The sequence below is a fragment of the Castor canadensis genome, chromosome 2 (genome assembly GCF_047511655.1).
Source record: "Castor canadensis chromosome 2, mCasCan1.hap1v2, whole genome shotgun sequence".
Lineage (NCBI taxonomy): Eukaryota > Metazoa > Chordata > Mammalia > Rodentia > Castoridae > Castor > Castor canadensis.
The window spans coordinates 183,485,626-183,511,749 of NC_133387.1; the positions used below are offsets into that span (position 1 = coordinate 183,485,626).

Genomic DNA, 26,124 nt, shown 5'->3' on the forward strand with positions numbered 1-26,124 from the left:
TATGGAAATAGTATTTAATTATTTAAACACTTCATACATCATACTAAGTGTGGTGGTTTATAGTGTGGACTTACGGTCAGAATACTCACGTTCAATTTACCAGGGTAACCTTAGGCTTATGCCTCCATTGTTTTTTGTTTTTTGTAAAATATATGAGGGTAATAATAGTATTGTAGGTTTGTGTCAATATTAAATGAACCCGTACACTTAGAACATTGTCCAGCACATAGAAAAACTGTATAGGCATTAGTTATTATCAGAATTATTTGATCATTATGACATTAAAGCCCCCGTGCTTCTAGAACTCAGGCCTCATGCTTGCTAGGCAGGCACTCTACCACTTAAGCCATTCCACCAGTGCTAAATTAGATGTTTTTAATGATGTCCACTTATGGTATATTTTCTTTTTAAACATCTCTTTTTCTTTTTGGTGGTGCTGGGCTTGAACTCAGGACCTCATGCTCGGTAGGCAGGTCTTTTACCGTTTAAACTACTCCACCAGCCCTTAATCATCTTCTCTGATCTTCAATTAAGAGCTCATAGTTAAATAATCTCTGAGAATCTTGAGGCTCTAAAAATGGGGATATTTTTCTTCAGAGAATCTGCTCTTTGGAACCTCAGTTCCCTCTTCAGACATCTCCGCTACATGTGGGAGACCCAGGTTCAGCCTTCCGGCCTGCAGGCAGTCTAGGGTTAGTTCTGGGCTCAGTCTTCATAGAGGTCTTTGTCCATAGAGAACATGGTTACTGCCCCCAGATCACCTCTCACGTTCTGATGGTTTTGTTTATTTTACTTTATTTATTTTTCCATTAAGGAATTCCATTACTTCCTAAGACCCTAGTAATGCATTAACAAGTATATTTTATGTAGGACCTAACTCCACTATAATAAGAGGCGCTTCTGAAAACCCAAGCCTCTACACAGCTGCCACAGAAGTCCATGGGGTTTAACTCTCCAACCATTTTAAGTGCAAGGAGTTGGGCTGGCAGAATGGCTCAAGTGATAGAGCACCTGCTTGGCAAGCATGAGGCCCTGAGTTCAACCCAAGTACTGCCAGAAAAAAAAAAAAAGTTAAGTGCAGGGAGTTATATCCCCCGCCTCATGCTGGGCAGGTGACACTTAAAAAAGTCAAAGAAACCACATTGAGGGCTCTCTAGGTACAAGTTAGGATTCAGAGGTGCAATATCTCATTTCAGCCACTTGGGGAGCTCTACATGAATGCCAACCTTGAATGCCTAAATCACTCTCCTCTCTTGTCACAGGTTGTCCTTGGCCCTGGGCTGACATCAGGCAGGAGGAAGAGAAGGGCAGTGGGAGAAGGCTGTGTGGAAACCATGCTTGCTGACTGTGGGCTCTTTAGTCTGCAGCTCACTCTCCCCTCCACCCCCTCTAGCAGATCTGGTCTCCATATCTCTGTTTCCCTCCGTCTCTACTTTGAGAAGTAATTGTCTCTCAGGACCATCTCATCCCAGGTCATAGAATAAAGGTTCCATGGTCCTAGCTCAATTGTCATCAGCAGCCCCTCCAGCCAATGTCAAAGGTTTCACAGTAACAGTAATAACTATAGTAGGTGACAGTAGTCCTCCAACCACAGGACAATGAATTTTATATTACAACTGGTTTCTTGCTCCAGTAGGTTTGGGAAGGGGTGAAGAAGAAGATGGCTAGCCAGACCCTCTCCTCCCCCACTCAGTTTGGTGATCTGGGCTCTCATGAGAGAGTCGACTTCCATTCAGTAGAGACCAGATTTCCTTCTTGGCTCTGTTCTGTGTCTGTCCTTGGGATTCTGGGAGCACTGGGGGTGGCCGAACTAGAGCAGTGACTTCCTTCTGGGTGCCTCCAGGCTGTGGTTGCCTCTTACAGGAATGGAGGGCCTCTGTTGCTTCAAGAAATGCAGAGGTGTGCCCGAGGGGGCTCTTGCTCTGCATCTGACTTCTGGGGGACCCCCTTGGCAGGGCAGGAGGGAAGCAGCTGCAGGGCAGCATTACACTTCAGACTGGAAAAAAAGAGATCAATGAAGAGGAAGTGTGATGCTTAAAACTGGACAAAGTGGTGACAAGTGCAGAATGATCTTCCTTTTCTGGTTTTTTGCTCTCTCTCTACCCTCTGGGAGTTAGGAAGTCTCAAGCCTTTCCACCTTCATCTGTACCAGAACCTTCTCTCTGGAAAGGATTTGACAGTCTCATTTTGTTAGAAAATACAGAATGATAAAGCTGGGCGTTCCCTACTCTGAGGTACTTGTATTAAACAGAAATCTAGGGCTGACCTAAGGACTTTCAGCCTCAACAGAGAAATCTCAGGCTGTCAGCTTCTGGGAGGAAAATTACTTGGGGTGTAAAGGGTTGTCAGAGACATTTAAATCAAAGCTAAGGGTGGTTTGTGCCCTGAGGGTGGACAAAGGGAGGGAGGGCACCAGGGTGGGTGCTCACCTTCCACACATTGTAGATCCAGTTGAGGTGGGCTGTGACCTTGGTGTATACTCCCGGGGTACTCGGGCCCCCACAGCCATGACCCCAGCTCACGATGCCCACCACCTGCCACTGCTCAGATTGGTACATTAGGGGTCCACCGCTGTCACCCTGTGAGAGGCCAGAACACCGGCTGTTGGGGAGGGCAGGCCAGGCTAGTGTGTGACCTTTGCCTTCCTCCTGCCCCTGAATTGAGCCACTGACACTCTACTGTTCTGCCCTCAGCCCCTTCTCATGCTGTTCAATGTTCATGGGATGACAGGGCCTGTCTGTGGTCATCTAAGGTACACGTGTGCTGTTAGCCCGCTGTCAGAGGGTCACAACTCACACTAGCAAACTGAAGGCTAAGAGGCCTTGTGGGAAGGAAGCCTATCTCTGTTTAACTTAGTAATTCCTAAGTTTATTTAACTGCTAATGAAGTGCCTGTTTTGTGCCAAGTACTGTTCTGGGCAATTGGGATTCAATTAATGAAAAAAATAAAAAGGATCCTTGCTTTTAGGAAGTTTAGAATCAAAAGGGGTAAGAGAACCAATAAATAAGCACGAAAAGAAGAAGATGTCATTAGTGGGACATGCACTTTATCTGGATGCCTCATTACTCACTTCTCTCTCTGGACCCAGTAACCCTGTGGTCTAACTGCCTATTTGTGCATGGCCCCACCCCCACACCATGTGAACTCCTTGAGAACAGACACTGTCCCCAAAGCCTGCCACATAAGAGATGCTCAGAGATGCCTTTTGGATGAAAGGCTTTTATGACTGGGGGTGGGGAAGGGAGTAGGGTTAGGAGTTTTAAAACAAAGAGTTCCATCATTCTGAGTGAGGTTAGCCTGGCCCAAAAGACCAAAAATCGTATGTTCTCCCTCATATGTGGACATTAGATCAAGGGCAAACACAAGAAGGGGAATGGACTTTGAGCACATGATAAAAGCGAGAGCACACAAGAGAGGGGTGAGGATAGGTAAGACACCTAAAAAATTAGCTAGCATTTGTTGCCCTTAACGCAGAGAAACTAAAGCAGATACCTTAAAGCAACTGAGGCCAATAGGAAAAGGGGACCAGGAACTAGAGAAAAGGTTAGATCAAGAAGATCTAAAAGATCTAGAAGGTAACACACATGCACAGGAAATTAATGTGAGTCAATGCTCTGTATAGCTATCCTTATCTCAACTAGCAAAAACCCTGTTCCTTCCTATTATTGCTTATACTCTCTCTTCAACAAAATTAGAGATAAGGACAAAATAGTTTCTGCCAGGTATTGAGGGGGTAGTGGGGAGAGGGAGGGGGCGGAGTGGGTGGTAAGGGAGGGGGTGGGGGCAGGGGGGAGAAATGACCCAAGCCTTGTATGCACATATGAATAAAAAAAAAAAAAAAAAAGAAACTGAACCAAATGCTATTTTCACCTTTCAGAGCTTTGTGAAAAAATAATTTATATGAATGTACAGGAAATGTTCTCAAATATTTTGAATAAATTATGTTCATGAGATTTTATATTTATCAAATGTATATACATACTGTTTATTACAAAAAAATAAAGGGTTCCAAAGATCCTGTGGAAGTATGGGGTGATGACAATGTATAAAGCAGTCCTGGTGGCCATGGGTATGGGTGGGGGAGGATATGCATCAGGGCTTATTCGGCATGAGACCTTTTTTTCTAGTAACAACAGCTTAGGGACACCTGTTCTCAAGGGATCATAATTCTGTAGATGATAAGTAAGGGTGGGTAGAGAGGGTGAGTAATGTCATTTTTGTATGTGAAATAGACATTTAATATCTTTTTGATTGTCTATATCCATCCATCCACTCACCCGTTTATCCATCCTTCTATCCATCTACCTATCCATCCATCCATTCTTTCATCTATCCATACATCTACCCACCTATCCATCCATCCATCCATCTATCCATCTATCCATCCATCCATCCATCTATCCATCTATCCATCCATCCATCCATCCATTCTTCCATCCATCCATCCATCCATCCATCCACTTACAGATCCATTCTTCACTTGATCTTTGCCAAAAGGCTGAGAAGAAAACCATTCTTATATTTTTATGTACCATATTCTTTCCTCCCTCTCTGTCTCCCTTCCTCTCTTCATCACACATCGAATGCCACCATATGCAAGGCCTCATGTGGGGCATGCAGTCTCTGAGTTTTCACATCTCTTTAGGGCTTATGTCCCCATCCATAGAACTCCCCATGATCCTTGAAGGACCCACCTGGCAGGTGTCCACACCACCATCTGGGATACCTGCACACAGCATCTTCTCACTGACTTCCCCTTGGTATGCATCCTCTGCATTGCACCGTCTGCTGTCAATGAGCTGGACTGTTGCCTGCAGCAATGTGTCAGACATCTTCCCTGGGAGATGAAAACATGCTAACGTTTTCATTCTTACCCTTACCCTGGGTCACCAAAACTCTTTGCTGCCTGGAACCATGGTGCCTGGTTCTCTTGATGGGTTTTCCTAAAGGATGGTCCTCCTTCCCATCACCTCTGGGAGATGCAACCTCATACAAGGGCATCTCCTGCTCTGTGGTCCTGAGCCCAGGACTTACCTCCATTCTGCTCTGTAAAGCCCCATCCGATGACCCACAGTGCGGTGGCTGGAGGTAGTTCCTCGTCAAAGAAGGGCAGGCAGATGGGCCTGACTGTGGCTGTCAAGAGCAGAGAGAAGGGGGAGACCCTGAATTAATGATGTTTTTATTTCCTGTTTTATGATGCTTTGACATGTTGGGGATCTTGCTGATGTAGGAGAGACTGGGTTAGCTAGTTCCTGAGATGATAAACCACTTGCCTATGGTATGACTTCAATATTCGAGCCAACCAAAGCCCTTACCCTCAACCACCTCCCTTATCTAGCTGCCATGCACTAAGCCAATGGTGTTCCATGTTCTACATCACTCCAGGGACAGTTGCTAGACAGCTAGAGACCAACCTTTATGACCGAGAGAACTATCCACTCTCTCCAACCCCAACCTCACTTAAACTTGCCTTCCCAACCTTGCCCCTCCTTTCTATGGACCTGCAATAAGACTCTGGGCCATGCTCCCTTCTCCCTCCTTCTGACTCCTGACTGACATGGTGATCCCCATGTGGCTCTGTGTGGTGAGGTGTATCCCTACTCTCTCAGCAACAGTGAGTAATAAACTCTTCTTTCAAAGGCAGTTGCCTCTGTGTCTGCACCCTACCACACCTGGCTAAAACAAATCGCAGGCACAAATCTTGGAATAGAATCAAAGATCAGGAGAGCCTGGCAACTAAGCTCTTTAAAAATGAAAAATATCTGGCTGGCAGAGTGGCTTGGTGGTGGAACACCTGCCTAGCAATCATGAGGCCCTGAATTCAAGCCCCAGTACCTCCAAAACAACAAAAAAAGTAAGTGAATTAAAAATGAAAAATGTCCTACCACGGGCTGGAGATGTGGCTCCAGTGGTATAATGCCCACCTAGCAAACTCAACACCCTGAGTTCAAATCCCAGTACCACCAAAAAAAGAAAAAAAAAAGCCCTACAAGGGTTTCTATTACACTTGTTCTGTGGATATAAATAGAAGTGGCATGAAAGAGAATACAATACAACAGACTCTCTTAAAACCTTCTCATATCTTTGAGAAGTTTTATTGTGCTCTTTAATAAACTAATGTGCAGTTGAAAATGCTGATCTAAAACTTACTGAGTATAAGCCTAGGGCACTAATTGAACTGTTCAAAGATCCTATGGGCTGTCTTAGAAGGAATGAGCTCCTTGCCCCTGAAAGACAGCAAGCAGGGGCACAATGACCTCTTGACAGGGTTGGTGTGCAGGCTCTTGGGTACTGGTCAGGGATGGGAAATGGACTGGACGATTCTTTAAGAAGGTCCCTTACAACTCCAAGATTGGATGAATCGCTCTGATTCTCACTGGAGATCCTCCAAATGGAAGAATCTCTGGCAGGGGATGGTGTGTTGTGTTAGCTGACATCTGGAAGACGTCCTGTGGTGCAGTGCCATTGGGCTGATACATGAGATGGACACAAATGGGCAAGTGGAGATCTTGAGGAGAGATGTGAAGCATTCAAGGTCACCTAGTGAGCTAGAGGTAGAGCAGGAGTAGAATGGATCTGAAGAGCTCAAGTCACCTTCGAGGCTCGATCCCCAGGAACCACTTCTCACCTGAGAGCGTGAGTGGGAACTGCAGCTTTACAAGGGCAATGTCCTTTTCTTTGGGGGACAAGGGGTTGTGCTCAGTGATGAAGATCTTGGCCACAGGCAGGGATGGGAAGTTGCCCAGTTTGTTTGAGCCCACCCTCACCTTCCAGTTGGACACATCGAGATGCTTCCTGGGGGCAGAGATGGCTGGGTTCAGGTTGGAGCCAAGTATATGAAGGCTTGAGTTCCCAGGACCAGGGGTTTGGGGTGCTGGGTATCACTGCCTTAGGAGACGATGGTGGGAGAGCATAGGTGGGGGAGAATGCAGTCTGAGGGATCACCTTCCAGAAGCCCAACTCTAAGGGGGTCTCATTCTTTTTCCTCTATGAAACCTGCCCAAAACCTCTGCCTGGAGCACTGGGGAAGGGACTGCCCCATGGCTGAGCTCTGGGGTCTTGGTACTCTCTCCTCCATCTTTGTTCTTGTGTGTGGTGCTTATACTGTAGTGAGTTACACTGTGGACTTGAGTTTTTCTAGCATGGGATATCAGATTCTCAAAAAGGTTAAGAAGCCCTTGCCTAGACCTAGAGGGCCTTGACAGTAGTGATGGGGTCCATCTGATACCCTCCAGGTGGGAGCCTTGGTTGAATGAATGGAAAGTGACAGAGGGCTTCTTCCTGTTGGACCAAAAGGGAATCTATATCCGGTTAAGTTTCTGGGAGTGGCAGTGACTGTAATAAGAGACTATTTCCTGGAAGACTGACAAGGAGGTCTTGAGAAGGGTTGTGAAGGGCTCCAGGTCACTTAATGAGCTAGAGGTAGAGGGGGGGTAGAACAGATCTTAGGGGCTCAGGTCACCTTCGAGGCTCGATCCCCAGGAATCACTCTCACCTGAGAACATGAGTTCCCAGGCAGGTGGGAAGAGCTTTTGTGGAATGAATGAAATCGGGTTGGGGTAGGGTGAGAAGTGTGGGTATCTCGTGGTTTTCCACCCAGCAGAGGTGGAGTTTCATGACCAGCACCTTCTGCTCACACTCCCAATGCCTGACAAGGGCATCAGTGTCTCTTTGGCATGCCACGTCTTGGCAATAGTTTCCAGAAGAGAGTGGGAGACAGCATCAGAAAACAAGTCAGGAGTCCAGCCCCTCCATGGCCTCCTATACCCACCACCCCTGCCCCCTCCTGGCAGTGGAGGGCCTTACCGGAAGCAGTGGGCTGCTGTGAGGATCCAGTGGGCGTCCAGGATGCTCCCACCACAGATGTGCTGTTTATCGTACTGGACACTGACCTGCCAAGGCCAGGAATCCACAGAAGCCTCCTCCCCACCCACCACCCGAGGAGTCTTCAGGGGCCTTCCACAGGCTGGAAGGAGGAGGAGGAGGAGGAAGTCAGGATTTTGGGGGAGGGGCTGCTCTGAGGGTTCTCAGGCCTGGTACGGGAAGGTTGGGAGGGACCTGGCCAGTTCTGAATTGTTCATGGACAGAACATGAGTTCCACCCCACAGGCTTTCCCTCAAGTCTCCCTCTTCTGTTTTTGGTTTTGGGTGTGTTCAGGAGTTCAGATTGTGAACGTGGGTGTGTCTATTGTGCTGGGAATTTATGACCACATAGCCCTGCCCAGGTGGGGTGTCCCCAGCTGTCCCACTGAGTAACAGTAAACAGATGCTCATAAGCTACTTTGGAACCCGGAAGTGGGAAGAAGGTTCTAGAAACTGGATCTTCCCATCCCAAACTCATTTTTTCCCCCAAGTTCCCCTACCCCCAGGGAAGGGAGGCTCCCATTTGACTATTCTGCCTTTCCCTGACCTGGCTTTCACATTTGACCCTTGAACTTCTGGTTAAGACCTTAAGTCCTACCTCCCCTCCCTGCTCTCTGCCTATCCAGTCCTTCAGGCACCCCTGCCACAGCCTTCCTTCCAAGGTGGAAAGGCTGTCACCTTCCTTATCTTCCTGGCACTGTGCTGGGGAGAAGCCTTTCAAAGCCTAGCTGGTTTCAAACCCTGCTGTCTACCTACACAAGGCCTGCTTACTGGCAAGGTAGAGTGGGAACTCCTTCCTTAAATAAAGTTTCTGTCCAGCCAGTTGGTCTGCTTGTAGCCCACTGCAGTGGTTTGGATGTAGTTTTAGTGTACCCCACAAAGGTTCAAGTGTGGGAGCTTGGTCCTCTGTGTGGTGGTATAGAGGTGGCAGAACATTTAAGAGGTGGGGCCTAGTGGCCTTCAGGTCATTGGAAGCCCTTAGAAAGGGCCAAGGTAGTTCTCCTGGGTCCCTGAGCTCTCCTGAGAGTGAGTTGTTATAAGAGAGAGCCTACCTCCTGAATTTCTCTCTGGCTTCCTGTTTTGTGATGTGATCTCTCCCTCTTTTTTTTTTTTTTTTTTGTGGCAGTATTGGGTCTTGAACTCAGGGCCTCACGCTTGCTAGACAGGGGCTCTACCACTTGAGCCACTACTTCAGCCCCTTGATCTCTCCCTCTTGTACATGCTCCTCCCATCATTCATCATTCTATGTTAGGCCATCACCAGAAGCCAAGCCAAGGGGCTGCCTGATCTGGAACCTTCAAGTCTCCCAAACTGTGAGCTAAGTCAACCTCTTTTCTTTATAAAGTTAGATTGCCTCTGGTATTTTGTTACAGTAATAAAAACTAATATACTCAGGTCATGATCTATGTGCAGATGGTAGAAGGGAGTTCTTAACATCAACCTCTTGAAGGAGCACTGACCTACAAGCCCAAGGGCTGAAGAGTAAAGCCTGGGCCAAAACAGTGAAACTAGAAGTGCAGGAGCTTATGAATAAGGATTAAAGTTTTCCTTCCTGCTCAGTGCTGGCCCAAGCCAAACCCTCAGAGATGGGGTGTACTCACCAAGGCAGTGCAAAGAAACCAGGGAGCCTGAGTGACAGGGTCTGGAAGAGAAATGCAGGGCCCTGTGGGTTCTGCTTCTCCCTTGGCTGGGAGGCAGGGACTCCAGGCTTCCGGCACTGCTGACTCAAATTCCCTCCCAACACCTGGGAAGCCTGGAACCTGCATATGGGGCCTGTATAGAAGCTGCACTATCATTCACGCAGCTCCACTTGAGTCCAAAGCCCCCTTGTTGATCACCTGCTGTGTGCTGGTCCCTGCCCAGCCCAGGCTCTTGGCAGCCTGAGAAGGAAGAGAGCAGAGCTCAGAACAGAGTCTGCTGCCCACTGGGCTTTCCAAATGGAAGGAGCCAGGATTGTGCTGGAATTCTAGGCAAACAATCATCCTATTCTAAGATTTTCTCTCGTGAGTGCTAAGAAGCCATCAGCCACGTCCCCTGAATGCTAAGCAGCCAGCACCGCTCTGAGCATCTTTGCTGCAGGGTGACAGGCATCTTTCCCAGGCTGTGTCTCAGGCAGGGTTGGGGAGGCGAGTGCCATGGAGTCTCTTCCCTGGGGAATGGAATTCCTACTTTGGCCTGGGTAAGTTTTAAGTCTTACCTATTGGGTAACTTATTAGGGAACCTACAGGAGTAGCAAAAAGCATTCGACTTTACTTCTCAGGTTGATAGAAAGGTCACTTGATCTGTCCCCTTGCCTTTGTAGGATAGCACACTTTGTTCAACTGGCTATGGTATTAAGAAAAAGTCACTCCAAGAAACCTCCCAGAAATGTGACTCTATAGCTCTGGCATTTCATGACCTGCCTGGCTAGGAGTTCTTCCTGTTGTCTGGCTTGCATTGCCCTGGCTCCAGGTCTGCACCAGGGCTGCTGGCGGTGGCCTGAGCACCGCTGTGATTAGTTAGCTTTTCAGGGACATGTCCTCTCACTCACCCACTTGAGTTCTGCACCTGAAGCTCTTGGCTGTCTTCTGTGACTTCCACCACATCCAGGTCCTGGTCTGGTCTAATCTCCACAGCTCTGAAAGTGGGTTGGCTGCAGTAGGGAGAGAGAGCTGGGAGCCTGAGGCTGGAACAAGATGGCAGGAGCAGCCCCTGCTCCCAGGAGAGGGTGGCAGAGAAGGTTGGTGGGGAGTGGCAGGGGAGCGGAGCGGGTATTGGTTAAGGGGGGAGGGCCTTCTTTGCTATATAATAAGAGACAGTTCCTTGGCATCCCAGGACCCAGCCCTAGGCACAAAGTTGATGTGACCTTGCTTTCTTGGTGCAGGAAAGGACCCTCTTTCCTGACATTCCACTCTGTCCCTGTAATCTCTTTTTGTTTGCATCATGGGTACAAAGAGACAAAGGGACCAAGGTGAACTCCTTCTCACCTTGGAGAGAACGGGAATGTGGTTATCTAGTTTTCCACAGGAGGCATCTGGTCTGATTTCGATAGTGTGCATACATGTATGGCCCCCTTGGGCGTAGGACAAGCCTGGTCTCATCTTTGTATGAATCCAGACAAAACTTACTCCAAGTTAGGAGCATATTCTTCTTTCTTTTTACTCATCCATACTTACTTTCTTTCAAACCCTGAGATTTAGGTCTTCCTCCAGGAAGCCTCCCCTGATTACTCCTACCTTTATGACTCTCCCTTTACTGAATCTGTCTCTTCCAAAAATTTTTCTTCCTCCCCACCCCATCCTGCCAGGATAAGATCTGCATAGAGGGCTAGGAGATCAAATCCATGGCCCTGGATGCTGGCAACATCCCTTCTGTGGACCCAGGTAAGTCTGCTTTGAAGACCTAAGTTCTTATACTGGGTCTGGTAGTTTGATGTGTGACCTTGGAAAGGTCACATTCCTCCTCTGGGTCTCTCTGAGCCTCAGTTTCCCCCTCTGTAAAATCATGCATGGTCCAGATGATCCCGGGGGTTCCTCCGACCCTGGACCATCTATGGTTTTGAGGATAAGAAGGCAATGGAAGCGAGGTGGAGGAAAGAAAGTACAGAACTGAGCAGAGAAACCTGTCCCAGAAGGAAGGACACTAGACACTGGCTGGAACTGGACATCCCAAGAAAGCTAACCTCTGCTCACCAATTACAGCCTGAGGAGTGGTTCTAATGAACTTTGATTTTGTAACGGCAAGGAGCCAGGTGGCTCAGTGCCCCTATGGTCTCCAGGAGGGTAGAGATTCCAGGAGGCTACCACCTTAAGAACTCCAGGAGGCCCCCAGGTTTCATAACCAAGCTTCAGCCTGCTGTGCTGGGTCCAGCTGACTCTGCAGTTGGCTGGACTGCAGTGGGAGGAGGGGCGGCTGCAGCCAGGCTGGGCTGGCGGGGAGCGGGGGTGCAGGAGAAGGACAGGACAGCAGATGCCAGATGTGTCCTCCTGCTGTCCTAGAAATGAGGGTGGCAGAGGGTCCTTTCCAGAAGGTGCTGGGAGTTGTCACACGTGGAGCGTGAAGAGCAGCAGAAACTCGATAACCAGAGAGCAGACAGGGCAGATAGGCCAGATCGATTGGTGATGGCTGCCTGGAACATTTCTTGGAAAAGACCTTGAGACTGCTTTAGGGATGGGTGGGGGGTGGGAGGTTCTGTGATTGATTGGCGATGTCTGACTAGTGGTTATCATTTCTGCCATTTCTGGGCCCAGTTTTTTAGACTTCTGAAGTTTGGCCTGACCAGGGAGAGGGTATTCCGCCCTTGAAGCGGAAGCATATTTTTTTTGCCAGTCTCTCCAGGTTGACTCTCTGAGTGATCAACTGTCTCACTCCCGCTCCTTATAGACAAAACCCTGTGGGTATAAAAAATTGCCCAACCTACAGAGACACTACGAGAGCTCTGAATGCCCAGGAACTGTGGGCACAGAGCATAGCCCTCTACCTCCAAGAACTAAGCAAGTTACTTTCCTTCTCTGAGCCTACTTGTAACACAGATATAATAATAACTATGCTTTTGGTTTTCTGCCAAGATCAAATGAATATAAATATATATAATGCTAATTACCCCTCTTATAATTATGCACCTTCCATCCCTTCCAGATTTGGAACTCCTTTTGGAATTTGCTGAGAGCTCAGATTGCTGACGATGGGGCTCCAGTGAAGTCAGGCTCAGTTCCACCGATTTTAACCCAGAGGGCTTTGGGTAAGTACATTAGGCTTTTGTACAAGTGGACCAGGGAGGCTTCTTGAAAAGGATAAAGGAGTGAGGGTTGAGGAGAGCACTTCATCTGGAACTATGTGAGTGTGTGTATGCGGGGTGCATGTGTGTGGGAGAGGAGCATCACAATTCTCTCATTGTACCCCACGATCATCCTATATGAGGGTGCATTACTTCTTCCAATGAACTCTTGAGGAAACTGAGGCTCAGAGGATAGAACTTCACATTGCTTGTCAGTGAAAGTACTGGGATTCTGGCATCTCCACTGACTCCTGTGCTTGTATTTTTAGGAAAGAAGGAGGAAAGAAGGAAGGAAAGGAGGGAGAGGAAGGAAGAAGGGGAGAGAACCTGCAGGGTGAGGTGATGGCCTGCAGTGGCTTGGGCTGGGTACCTGCTATAGCCCATCTGCCCACAGGCTGTCTTTGCCAGAGCTTCTGTGAAGTTGTCGAAACATGCAGAGGCCCAGTTCCCTGTGGTTGGGTCCAGCACCTGCAGGGTGGATCGGTCCTTGGAGAGGCGGACTGGGAAGAGAGGAGCTGGGGTCAGCTGGAGGGTAGGACCCCTCTAGCCCAGCCCCTTAGAACTCCTCATGAGATCAGCAAGTTCCACCAACCCAGAACTGGGGTTACCGTGAACCATAACACTTAAACCACCAAGGCAAGTTCCTCCATTCGACTTGGTCTGTTTGCGCCTCATTTGGATGGTGGCTAAGGTGACCAAATGTCCTGGGGTCAATCTCCATTTGATCTGTTGCCCTGGCACAATGGTTACTAGTACCCCTTTATAGGTTTGACTTATTTATTTATTTATTTTCAGTACCTGGGGATTGAACCCAGGGCCTCATGCTTGCTAGGCAAGCACTCTACCACTTGAGCCATGCCCCCAGCCCCAGTTGATGATCCGTTACATGGTGGGTCACTCCATCCATGGTCCACCCAGCTTGCCCAGCCTAGGGAGACTTCTTAGGCAGGGACCAAGGTGCTTTCTCCTGTAAAGTCAGGGAGAATGGGAAATGACAGCTGTATTGGCAGTAGGATGGCAAGTGCTCAAAGGCATTTGACTTTGATAAATAAAGAATAAACACACAGGAAGGCACATACCCTGCCCTCAAAAGGCCCCATCACCCATATCCTGGGCTTTTTGTCTCTAGAGTCCATGTACTAGGTAGATCAAGCCAAGCTAGCCCAGTCCAAGAAAGAACGTGGTTTCTATGCTCGAAATATCTCATGTTCCTTTGAAGGACCCGGCTCTGTTTTGTTATATAACATGTTACAATAAACACTAGTGAATGGAAGACCCACTAGACTCTTTTTCTAGAACCTTTGAAATTAGAGTTTTCAAGAAAGGAGGAAATCCCCAAGGTCATCCAATCTAGTCCTCTTTCTCAAAACCAAGCAGGGGTAGCAGCAATGGGCAGGCTCAGTTACAACTTTCTGTCCCTTCAGTCCATTAAGTTGTCACTGAGTGTGTGCCCTGTGTTTAGTGCTGGCATCTACAAGTAGACAGAGGGGTCTTATTCTCCTGAACTTTATTCAATAGGGATGGAAACTGATAAGAAGGTGACTGAAGGCCACACAGTGACCCTAGGTCCCCAGGGTCAAATGGAGATTGACTCCAGGACATTTGCTCACTGTGTGCCCACTCCTCTGGTCCTTCAGCCTCTGGACTTACCTGCCACTGAAGGCCTCTCGGGGAAGTCCTTGATACAGTGCTCCTCATCCTCCCCTAAGGCGCAGTCGGGCTGACCATCACACACCTGCTCCCGTGGGATGAAGGTCAGCGGGTGCCCGCAGATGAAGTAGTGCTTTTCCAGAATCACTTTGACTAGAAGACAAGTGTGGAGAGAGATGGAGAGGACTGAGGTAGGGAAAGGCAGGGTTCTCCTGAAAGCAGGGCTGGGCTTGGAGACAGGCAGGTGTGGGTTCCACGCCCAATTCTGCTGCAGGTCTACTTGGTCCTGAACCTCAGCTTCTTCTCTGTAAAGTGGAGATAATACTGGCTCCATGTCTACAAGATGGCAGAGATGTCAAGAGTGAGACTGTGTGTGTGTTGGGCGGGGGGTGAGGGCACTGAGGATTGGGCTCTGCCAGCCTCTTACCTCTATGCTCAAGCTTGCAGCCCTTAGTGACAAAGGAGGAGACAGAATGGAGGACATGATCCTGGCTCTGTCACTTACTGGGCAGTGGTATGCTGTGAACGTCTCCGTTCTAGACCTCAGTTTCCTCCTTTGCGGATGGCAGAGGATGGAATGGGATGGTAATGAGAACACGTGGTGAGCTGGTAATTGTGAAAGCGTCTCATAACTACTGAGTACAGTTTTAATGACAGAGGTTTTTATTTGGGACTGGAAGACTCGTGAAGAGACGGATGTTTCGTTTTTCTTTGTTTCATTTTGTGCCTGCTGCCTCAGAATTCTGCAGGCTGCCCTCAGCTTCTGTTGTCCTTTGTCATCTTGGGCTGATAAGACTGCATTTAATGTTATTAGTCCTTTAGCAAACAGATAATTCAAGAAATCTCTTTGGTGATGACTCCCATGACAGATAATACTCCTAAATGAACTCTCTCTGTCGTGAGTGGTGGCAGTAAGTCTTTGATGGTCCCCACTTATCACTGTGCTAGAGTTTCTCATACTGTTCCTCGTGTGTCCTGGCCACAGGAGGCAGGTATCATGACTAACATCACTAATAAGGAAACAGGACAGAAGAGCTGGGGTTTGTGTCCCAAGGCCTCACAATTTCTGTGGCTCAGCCAGCTCCATTTCCCCCAGAAGGAGCACACAGGGTAGTCTGCTGGCCTGAGACTGCTGATTGGAGTGAAGCAAGGAAGAAGGAGGGGCAGGGCAGGTATTTCCTACATCTTCAGAGTTTGGTCATGATCAGGAGCCAGGTTAAGGCAGGGTCACCCCAGCCCTCTTACACAAAGCCACGAGATAGTGTCGTCAGTTGAGTCCCCTGCAGGAGCCAAAAGGTTGAGATAACCTAGCCCAGGGCAGAGGATTGGTTTACTACCTCTGACTGCAGAATTTGGAAGGGGAGCCTGGGTCATGGCCTTTTGCGACAGCCACTGCCCAACTCTACATTCTGTTTCGTGCCTGCCTGGCTTCCCTTGAATAAATTGGGCTCCATCTCTCCCTCCACTGTGGCAAGGCATATGCTCAGAAAATATTAGTTTGAATAAAACAGGACGGCTGGTCTGCTGATGTCAATGTATAGCTACAGCCATGGTTTGGGTCTGGAATGTTCCCCAAAGGCCATGTGGGTTAAATAAAGCCCTGGTCCTCAGTCTGCAGTGCTACTGGGAGGCGGTGGAAACTTCAGGTGGTGAGGAGGAAGTTAGGTCGTTAGGAGAGTGCCCTAGAAGGGGATTGTGGGACTCTGGCTCCTTCCTCTCTCTTTTGCTCCCTGACTTGTGATGTAATTGTTTTCATTCAGCCAAGGGTTCCCACCAGGACGGGCTACCCCACCACAGATCCCAAAGCAGAAGTGTCATCTGATCATGGATTTGAACCTCCCAAACTGCCACTGGTGGAAACATAGGCTCCTTGAAGGCTGGCCATTCCTGGGTTGGACAGTCTTGCCCCAACTGGCAAACACATGCCCTGGTCACATGTCTGCATGCAGCCTGATGATACACACTTTTTTACAACTTGGTTTTTATCTGAGTTCTTTACACATGGTATCTCACTGGGGCTCACATTGCTTGGAGAGCGTCAGGACACTACAAGTAAGGAGCTGGAGGTCACAAGCAGTGTGACCAGAATCCAGTGGCAGAGCCAGGATTCCCATCCCACGTGTCCTGGGATTGCTAGTTTGGTCCCCTGGGCCCTAACGAATGGAAGTTCTGTGAAAGCTGTGGTCAGTACTCTGCTTTGACTTCAGGGCTGATAACAGGTGTGGGAACCAAAAGGGACCATGGGAATCACTGGTCATTCAGTTTAACTTCTTTGTCACACAGGGGACTGCTCAAGGTCACACTGGGGCTCAGGGCACTGGCCACGTGCAGATAGAGCTGAGGTGGGGAGGGGACGCTATCTGCCTGGCAGTCTTCCCTGGTGCAGCCTTGCTCAGGCAGAAATGCTCCTTGTCTTTCCAGTCAGCAGGGTTGCTTGGGTCCCCTTAGCTGTCACTCTGCAGAAGACAGGAAGGAGGAGGCTGGGAGCAGGTGCCCCTGCAATTGCGTGGGTTTGTAACTTGTGCCCTGTGTGCAGAAGTCATCTGGGAAGGAAGCCATCTGGGAGAGATGGGGGCTGAGTTCACCTCCCATTTCACTCTCAGAAGCAGGCGCCCTTCAAAGCAGGGGTGGCTAAAGTGCATACGCTTTTTTTTTTTTTCTTTTTTGCAAGTTTTATGCAGTCACCTGCCTGTAACTATGGGGATGGGAGGGCAGGGATGGGGCTGTCACTTACTGAGGAGGTAAGGGAGGGTGCTGTTACATACTCGGGGTGAAAGTTGGGTAGGAGCTGTCACTTACTGAGAACAGCCACAATGATGATGGTTGCCAGGCTCAGCAGTGCTGCAATGATGGGGACCCCCAGCTTTTTGAAGGTCTCCAGGGGGGTGCGGGGCTTGCGCACAGGGGCAGCACCTGCAATGAATGTGAGGCAGAGGGGAAAAGCGTGTAGTCAGTGCTTGGAGCCTGCCCGGCCAAAGCCCACAGCTTCTGACAGTTTTGGTGTTAACGCTGGGGGCTATTCCTGCAGGCTAGGCTGGGCTTCATCAGGACATGACCACCTCATCATTGCCTCTGTCTTCCCCAGGCTCTCCCTATCTTTCACAAGAACTCGCAAATGAGCCTGCAGCCCTGCCCTAGCCTGTATGATGATCAGAGCAGTTTCTCATCTCAGACATTGATCATTTCTATGTGTTAGGAACATCGAAAATCCTCTCACTAGTGCTTTTGAAATATAATTAATTGTTGTCAACCACAGTTACCCTCCTGTGCTCTAGAATACGAGACATTAGTACTCTTGTCCAGCTGTGTCTCTGACTTATCTTTTGATGAAACTATAAGCTCCAGGAGAGCAGAGGCCTAAGCACACAAGCGCTCATAGAGGCTTAATGAGTGCTTGTTAATGCATCCTGACACTTCCCATCTCCAAGTTAATCCAAGCACACAGTGCATCCCTATCGTGGTCCTTGTCATTAAGGAGATTACAGTCTGGGGAAGAGACAAACAGGGGTACAGATGGCCATCCCACCAGGACTGTATTATGCTAGAGACACCATCAGAAGTAGAGGGGAGGCCTCCTGAGTAGGCAGCACTTAGATATGGGGAAGATGGAAGGATGGAGGTGCTGATCCAGCCAGGCACGGGCACGGAGGGGGAACTGCAAGCACCTGGGGTCCTATGAGGTGGGCCAAAGTATGTTGGGAGGCAGAATGGCAAAGTCAGTTTGTGAAGACTCTTGAAAAGCATATCAACAAGTTTAGAGTTTATCCCGAAGGTAGTAAGGAGCCATTGAAAGTTTGAGCAGTAGAGAGATATGATTGCATTCACATTTAGAAAGAGGACTCTTTCATCTAGAAAGAGGTGGGTTGGAATGAAAGAGTCTGGGATTAGGGAAGCCAGATGGGATCCCATCGCTGCCTAAAACAGAGCTAATAATGACCATGTTATCACGTAACTATGCATGTAGCACGGGGAAAGCTGTGGAATGTTCTCATTAAGTGTCAGGAAGGTTCTGCTTCTTTTAGTCCACTTTTCTTGTAGACAATAAGCCAAGTAGATGCCATGAGGACCTCTCTTCCAAAGAGAGCTGGGACAGGAATTGTGGCAACCCTGAGAAACCACAGAAAGCCACCTGCCGGCTCTCCTGCTCCTCACCTCCACGTGGTTTACCCCTACCTCCTTCCAGTCTTTCTTTAATGTTAGCTTCATAGTGAGGCCTTTCTTGATCCTTCTATTTAAATGTAACCTTCTAACACTTCCCATCCTCCCTCCTGCTTTCTTCTCCCCCCCCACCAAGTGTTCATCATCTCTAACATACTCTATCTTTTGTGCACTGCTGAGTTCCTGGTGCCTAGAATAGTGCCTGCCCCATGGCAGAGACTCGAGGTAATGGTGAAGTGGAAAGAGTGAATTGTTCTTGGCTCTGCTCTCTTCAGCATATCCCATCCATCTTTCTCCAGGTCTTGTTTTATTCTGCCTTGAATGATGGCTAGCCCTGGCTGGCTCCATCCTTTCCCTCTGTTCTTCAAAAGCAGAGAATGGGACTCAAAAGGTGCTGATATCAACAGAGCTGTTGATAAGGGAAAGCTGAGTCTTGACCTGACAGAGGTCAGGCACTGGGGATGTGGACAGGACCCGGTGCTGCCTGCAAATGGTTAGGACCTAGCACAAAGTAGGTCATTGATACTGTTTTGAAAGCTCCCACAGCCAGTCTTCAGAAGTGTCCTCTTTCCTATGGCCACAGACACAGTGACATTTTGTTTATTCATGCATGCATCATTTATTTATTGGGTGTCTACTTCTGGGGACATGAGATTGGCTTATGTTCTTAGAGAGTGAATGATCTAACAGGGACTATGAGTCCCTGAGTCCAGGCCGATGTCTCTGCCCCCTGGCTGTTCTCAGGGAGGACCTGCCTTCCTCATCAGGAAGGGGAGGGACTTCACTCCTAGCTTAAGTTCATAAGCCCATGGAGTTATGGGTAGCCTCCCTGCCTGTGGTTGCTGTGCCTACTGCTGCTAGACACAGCTGCCTAAGAAACGGCTTTTGTCCTGAACCTTCACACTGAGAGCTGACAATGGCTCCTGTCGTGTCTGCATCTGAACTTTTCTTTCCTTCCTTTCCCTCTCCTTCCTTCTTTCTTTTTCCTCTCCCTCTCCCTTCCTTTCTTCCTTCCTTTTTCTTTTCTTTTCTTTCCCTCCCTTCCTTCCTTCCTTCTTTCTTAAAAAAAAATTTGTTTTTGAGACAGTGTTTTGCTGTACAGTCCAGGCTGGTCTTGAACTCACTATGTAGCCTAGCCTGGCTTCTAACTCATTGTCCTCCTGCCTCAGCCTTCCCAAGTGCTGGGATTACAGGAGTTCACCATCATGCCCAGCACTTTCTAAGGCCACTCTCCAAGCCAGTGCACTTCCACTGCTAGTCCTCAGCAGCCGCTCCTTGGTCCCAAACAACTCAGGCTCTCTCTCACCTGAGTTTGAAGAGCTCAGGCTCTTCCCTCCTCCACTGAGACCCCTGCCTCCCCTGCAGCTATTGAGCAGCACTGATCCCTTCCTCCTCAGCCCCCTTCGCCCTCCCCAGCCCCCTTCACACTGGCATCCAGCTGTTTTCTGGTTTGGTACTTCTCAGGTTTACTCATGGGGGGTGAGCACTGGGAAGCCAGTGCTCTTTGGGGACCCTGTGGTGTACTGATACATAAAATTCCAAAATACAAAGTAGACTTTGTTTTTACTTGCTGAAGATTCCACACTTTGTGATCATTATTAACTCGTAACCATGAACTGAGAAATAAACAGATTGTCAGTTAGCAGGATCGACCACTTTCTTCCTGACTTGCTCTTACTGATTTGTTCCTTGCTCATTCATTTTGCTGATCCAGTAGGCATCAGGAGTAGGTACCAATGGTTTAAGAAAATGTAACAGTAGGGAAAAATCCTTTAGGTTTGGGGATATTCTACTTATTAACCAACTTTTCTCCTGTAAATCAGGCAAACACTACCATTTTCTTTCCTACCCATAAAAACACCATTGTCCAGCTTGTTTCTTGGCAGGATGGACAGACTGAACTCCATGAGGCAGGGGCTTTGGCTGTCTTACTGCGGTAGCCCAGTATCAGCTCAGGGCCTGGCACAGGGGAGGAGTTGAGGAATCATTGCCTTGGGGTTCAGACTAGGTCTCTTACTTCTACAATGAACCCTGAAACTATGGTTACTTAGCATTTGTTGGTGGAATGGCTGTTGGATGGGGGGGAGGGGGAATGGATCGATGTCACCCACAGCATTTCACACTTGGCGGAGTTGGTGAGGACAGCAAAGGTGGCTCAGTGTCTACTTGGAAATGGAAATTCAGAGGTAAGAGTGGCAACAAAAGCTGTGCCTGAGCTTACCGAGGCTGTTCAGGGGTTGGTCACTGTCAGGATCCTGTAACAGAAGGAGAAATGGTGAGTTGAGTGGGGGAACCTCTCACAGTGGAGTTAGAGGCCCATGGGAGGTTCTTGTCTGCATTCCTTTTGTCCTGTTAAATCTAAGTTAGGGTTTCAAGATGAAAAATTCAGTCATGCATGCATTGGACATGACAATAAGTTTACTAATTGTAGCAAGTAACGGACAGTTGTAGAAACACTGGCTGTGGACTGTGGACTGCCGAATTCTCACGGTGGCTCTGCTATACTGTCTGCTGTACTGTTTTGTCAATCGCATGTCTAATTTTTTTTCTTGGTGGTACTGAGGTTTGAACTCAGGGCCTCTTGCTTGCTAGACAAGTGCTCTACCACTTAAATCACATCTCTAGCCCTTTTTGCTTTAGGTTAATTTTCAGATAGGGTCTCACATTTTTGCATGGACTAGGCTTGGATGGTGAATCCTCCTATCTATGTCTCCTGCATAGCTAGCATGACAGGATGAGCCACCAGGTCAGACTCATTTGTGTGTTTTTATGGATGACAGTATTTCTGCAAAAACTTGAGCAGACACTTCACAAAAGGGGACCTCCCCCTGCAAATGGCCAATGAGCATTGGTTTTGCTCATTATAACTCATCAGGCATATGCAAATCCAAACTATGAGATGTCTGTACATAGACATGAAAATGGCCAATGTTGATGAGAATGGGGGCAGATGTGACTCTCACACATTGTTGGGGGGAATATAAATTGGTACAAATACTTTAGAAAATGCTTTGGCTAAATCTACTAATTCTAAATATGTGACTGTTTTATTATTATTATTATTATTATTATTATTATTATTATTGCAGTACTAGGGTTTGAACTCAGAGCCTACACCTTGAGCCACTCCACCAACCCTGTTTTGTGATGTTTTTTTCAAGATAGGGTCTCGTGAACTATTTGCCTGGGCTGGCTTTGAACTGCGATCTTCCTGATCTCTGCCTCCTGAGTAGCTAGGATTACAGGTGTGAGCCACTGGCGCCCAGCTGTTTTATTATTGATATCCCAACAATTCTGCTCCAGGATATAGCCAAGAGGAAGGAATGCATATGTCTAGCAGGAACCTTCTATGTGAATGTTCAGAGTAGACTCATTTGTAATAGCTAAACATTGGAAAAACCCACTGGTGGTCCAGCTAAAGAAATTGTGGTCTGTTCATATAATGGGATTTCAGTGACACACAGGAATAAGCTCATGCCAAATGCTATGGCGTGAATGAATTTCATAGACATAATAATGAAGGAAAGAAACTAGACATTGCATTGATATAACATTTAGGAGGTAAAGGGAGTGATAGGAGTCAGAACAGTGGTTTCTACTAGGAAGATGGAGTGGTTATTGGAAGAGGCACGACTGAGTCTCTTACAAGTTCAGGAAACTTACAGGTCTTGTTCTAGGTATTGTCAACACGCGAACTTATATGTGTAAAGCCTCATGTGGTTTAGATTTGAGTGCTTTACTGAATATATGTTATGCCTGATAAAACAGACCAAAACAAAAACCCACGGGGACACCATGACATTTCTGAGAGTGTGGCCTTAAGGCTCCATAGATGCGTGTACACAAACACATGCACAGGCTCTTCCTGCACTTGCTCACTGTCACAAAGGCTCACGTACAAAGTACATCCAACCCCTTTTCCTGAAGGCAAACAGAGGGTGCTGTTCAGGTCCCCACTCTCTGAACCTTCCCTCTCTCTCTCTCTCTCTCTCTCTCTCATGTCTTCCAGCAGCCTTCTTGCTCTTTCTTCCCTTTCCCAGTCTGGCAGAGCTGTGGAGTCCCTGGGCTCTCTCTGGGCTCTAAGTCTTACCCAGGGACTCAACCTGCCCTATTTTGCTGAGGTCATGGCTGGCCTGGTGGTGGCTGGAGTAGCTGTAGGACCCTGGAAAATCTGGGGATTTTCCCAGTCCTACTTGGAAGTGGATGGGTATCCAGGTTGGATATGGGGGTTCCCCCCCTGCTCCTACAGCAAAGCACTCAGGCCCAGCGATGGGAGGGGAGCTCCTTCCTCCCAGATGTGAGTGTTCAGTCTGAGGGTGTGTGTGTGTGTGTGTGTGTGTGTGTGTGTGTGGCACTGGCCTTGTTCTTGAGTGTCATAGGCTATGGCTGCTTGGCTGATGTAGCAGACTGCTAGGCTTGGAGACTGCAGGCCTGGAGCCTGGGAATACAGGCTCTGTTTCCCATTTATAGTATGCCTTTAGGCAAGATCCTCAGCCTCTCTGAGCCTCAGGTCTACCTTCTGTAATGTGGGGAAAAGAACATCCACTCCCAAAGGCTACAGTGAGGCCGAAATGAGTCATTTGGTGGGAAGTGCCAGACACACATCCCTACCCATCCTCTGTGCCTCCATGGCATTTGATACACATCTCTATCACAGCCTTTCTTTTTCTTGGGTGGTCACAGTTTTTTTTTTCCTCTCTCTCAGTTGATTTTTTTATTACAATTTTATTTTTAATTGACAAATAATAATTGTATCAATCATTCTTTCATATTGGCTTTGTACCCTAGTGCTCGACATTGGGTTTGTACCTGGTAGAGATTCAATGAATGACCTGAACTGGACGCAAAGGCTCATGTGCCCTGGGCTCTGCACTGTAGCTCACCCCAGAACCTCTCCTCTGCCCTCACCAGGCCTGGATGGAGGGTGGCCGGGGAGAACTTCCAGGATGAGGATGAGAACAGATAGGGGACCCTGCTTTATTGTGGCCACAGAGTCAGGTGATAGTAACACCAACAGCAAACACACAGTTGGCCCATAAGTGTTTACAAAGTTCCTTCATCTAACCCAGTCAAGTCCAAGGGTAGAAAGGACTGACACCACTTGTCTGATAATCAGGAGGGATAGCATTAAATAACACCTAATTGAACAAGTGTCTGTGGAGTGTTCACAGGGTACCAGGCACTGCTCCGGGTGCTAAGGATTCAAAGACAGCAGGATGGGAGAGGCTCCAGAACAAGTCAGCCCAGGGCTGCATTCCTGGGGATGGGGACAGCCAGATAGTGCAGAGTAGAACAGGGTGAGAAGGGACAGTTTTTGGATGGAGACTTGGCATGGGAGGTGGAGACAAGGGATCAGGATGGCTGGGGAGGGCCTCTCTAGGGAGGTGACATCTGAACTGGGACTTGAGAGACAGGAAGGAGCCATGCAGGCAGGTACAGGCTTGGGGCATTGGAGGGAGTGGTATAGAGGCTGACATGACTGGAGCAAGGCAAGTGCAGGAGAGATCGATTTCGTACGTGTGGGTAGAAGGATTCCCTAAGTATTTGGAAGATAGAGGCGTGGGCCTCACTGATGGATTGGATGCGCTTTGGTTCTGGCTAAGCAGGTAAGGGTGCTTGCTGAGATGTGGAAGGCTGGTGGGTGGGGCACTAAGAGCATCCATTTAGCGGGCCCTTCCCTTTCCATCAGTTCATGCTTTTCCATGGAGTCTGCCTGTGCATTAGTTGAAGTACATAGGGCAAGTCTCTTACATTTATTTTTAATTCACTGAACATTGACTGCACCATTTGACAGGCCAGGAATTGTTCTGGAAGCTGATACCCAGAGGGAACAGAAAGCTGACAGTCTATACTTTCTGGGGCTTTGGTGCTTCATCCTGAACTGATGATCTCTACCCAGTGGTGGCTGATGTTCCCAACTGCTGTCCACTGAGTAGCAAACATTCCACACCTGCCTGCAAATGAAAAAAGTGAATGGACTCAAAACTGTGCACTTGAATTATAGGGACTGTGCCTGTCTTGTGAATCACCACATCCCCGATAACACCTTCAATGCATGATATATACTGAATATGAAATAAATATTTGATGAATGAGAAAATTAATGCACCCATTTCAGTTTTAAGACTCAGTCTTAGGGTAACTATTAAGAAGCCAACTATGATATATTCACAGAATGGAATATTATACTGAAGTCAAAAGAAATGAACTAGAGTGACATAAAATAATATGAATGACATTAACAATTTAATATTAAGGGAAAAGTAAGTCACACAAATTCATATAGCCCAGATCTTTTTCATAAAGAAGTATGGGACTAGGTATGGTACTGTATGCCTGTAATCTCAACTTTTTGGATGGCAGAGATAGGAGGATCTTAGTTTCAGGCCAGCATGGGTAAAAGTTAGGGAGACACTGTCACAAAAACAAATCAACCATGGTGGTGCATGCCTGTAATTCCAGCTACTTGGGAGACAGAGGTAGGAGGATCTTGGTACCAGGCCAGTTTGGGCAAAAGAGTGAGACCCTATCTGAAAAACAAACTAAAAGCAAAAAGGACAGGGAGGGGCATAGTTCAAAAGAAAGAGTACTTGTCTAGCAAGTGTGGGGCCCTGAGTTTAATCCCCAGGATTGCCAAAAAAAAAAAACAAAACCCAACAAAACAAAACAAAAAGCATGGGAATGATGATCAGATGTAGGTAGGTTATTGTTAAGTCCTAGCTTTTTATTGGGGGTGTGGGTTTATGGGCTTACCACACTGTTAAACCTACTAACTAGGTAATGAGTTACAAATGGGCCCTGGAACCAAGGTCATGATTTATGCACGCTATGCACACAAAGTTCAAAGAGAAAAATAAAAGCCATCCCCTCACTATTCTGAGTGGTTTGAGGAGGTCACACTCTTGTCTTGCAGCCTGAGTTCTTCCATTTAGTGACTTGTTCTTTGGCTTTTCTTGAAGCTCTTGGGCAAACACAGAGATAGGAAAGGATGGGTTGATACACTTTTGGGAAGGGGAGCTGCTGAAAGTCCATGGGTATCCAGGCTAATGGGTTGGTAGGTGCATTCTGGCCTGTGAGTGGCAACTGGCGACCATTCATATCTCAGACAACTTCACAGGATTGAAACAGGAACTTAAGACCAGCTCCACAGCCCAGAATCAATCCTGAGCTGGAGAAAAGAGAGAATGGAGCTGAGACCAGAGATCCAGTCATCCCCCATCACTATGGTGGCTCCTTGCCTTGGACACAGGTGTAGAGTTGAGACCATCTCAGAGACCATCTCTAGAGACCACCCCAGGCACCTCTACCTGAGATCGGACACAGGGAGGATCTTACCTTTCAGGATAGAGGGAAGGGGGAAAGTTGAGAGACTACCAAAGACCAACTGGGTTTCCTTCTGCTTTGCTAGAAACATCTTTGTTTATCCCCAACTGAACTCAACCCCTTGAACTGGGCACAAGTGCTGCAGACCAGCCTTAGCCCAGGCCAAGTGAAGACATGGGCCTCCCCCATTCTGGCTTTTGCTGGCTAGGCCAGACCATCCATTTTGTTGATTTAGTCTGCTGCAGAGCCCTGCTTCATGTGTTTGGTTCAATCTAGGACTCCCTTGGGACTGAAGCTCCTGCTGTTTTGGAGTACAATGGAAGGGCAGGAACCCCCAGTCCTCTAGGCCCTAGTACAGCCTAAGCCAGGGGAGCA

The 26,124-nt window shown here is 48.0% G+C and overlaps 1 protein-coding gene and 1 long non-coding RNA gene across 4 annotated transcripts in view; one reads left to right on the plus strand and one right to left on the minus strand.

Moving 5' to 3' along the window:
- Nucleotides 1–26,124, minus strand: part of Tmprss4 (transmembrane serine protease 4) — a 36,939-nt gene continuing 10,815 nt past the window's right edge. Inside the window, exons 2-13 of one of the 2 annotated variants that reach the window (XM_074066642.1) lie at nt 20,648–20,681; nt 17,068–17,181; nt 14,269–14,421; nt 12,989–13,118; nt 10,393–10,494; nt 9,464–9,504; nt 7,807–7,966; nt 6,629–6,795; nt 5,035–5,133; nt 4,695–4,837; nt 2,430–2,579; nt 1–1,996 (exon numbers count right to left, since the gene is read on the minus strand). In XM_074066642.1, the coding sequence (XP_073922743.1) occupies nt 1,985–1,996; nt 2,430–2,579; nt 4,695–4,837; nt 5,035–5,133; nt 6,629–6,795; nt 7,807–7,966; nt 9,464–9,504; nt 10,393–10,494; nt 12,989–13,118; nt 14,269–14,421; nt 17,068–17,181; nt 20,648–20,681 (1,305 nt within the window). In that variant the 3' untranslated portion in view covers nt 1–1,984. Of the gene's footprint in view, nt 1,997–2,429; nt 2,580–4,694; nt 4,838–5,034; nt 5,134–6,628; nt 6,796–7,806; nt 7,967–9,463; nt 9,505–10,392; nt 10,495–12,988; nt 13,586–14,268; nt 14,422–17,067; nt 17,182–20,647; nt 20,682–26,124 lie in introns of those variants that run through there. The other variant, XM_074066643.1, reaches the window with a different exon arrangement.
- LOC141420892 (uncharacterized) lies at nt 11,746–24,692 on the plus strand. Of its 2 annotated transcripts, none has more exons than XR_012445604.1 (3): nt 11,746–11,871; nt 12,480–12,582; nt 24,221–24,692. It is a non-coding gene; the product is annotated as an uncharacterized lncRNA (long non-coding RNA). The 2 variants fall into 2 exon arrangements; XR_012445605.1 differs by having other exon boundaries at nt 11,747–12,334.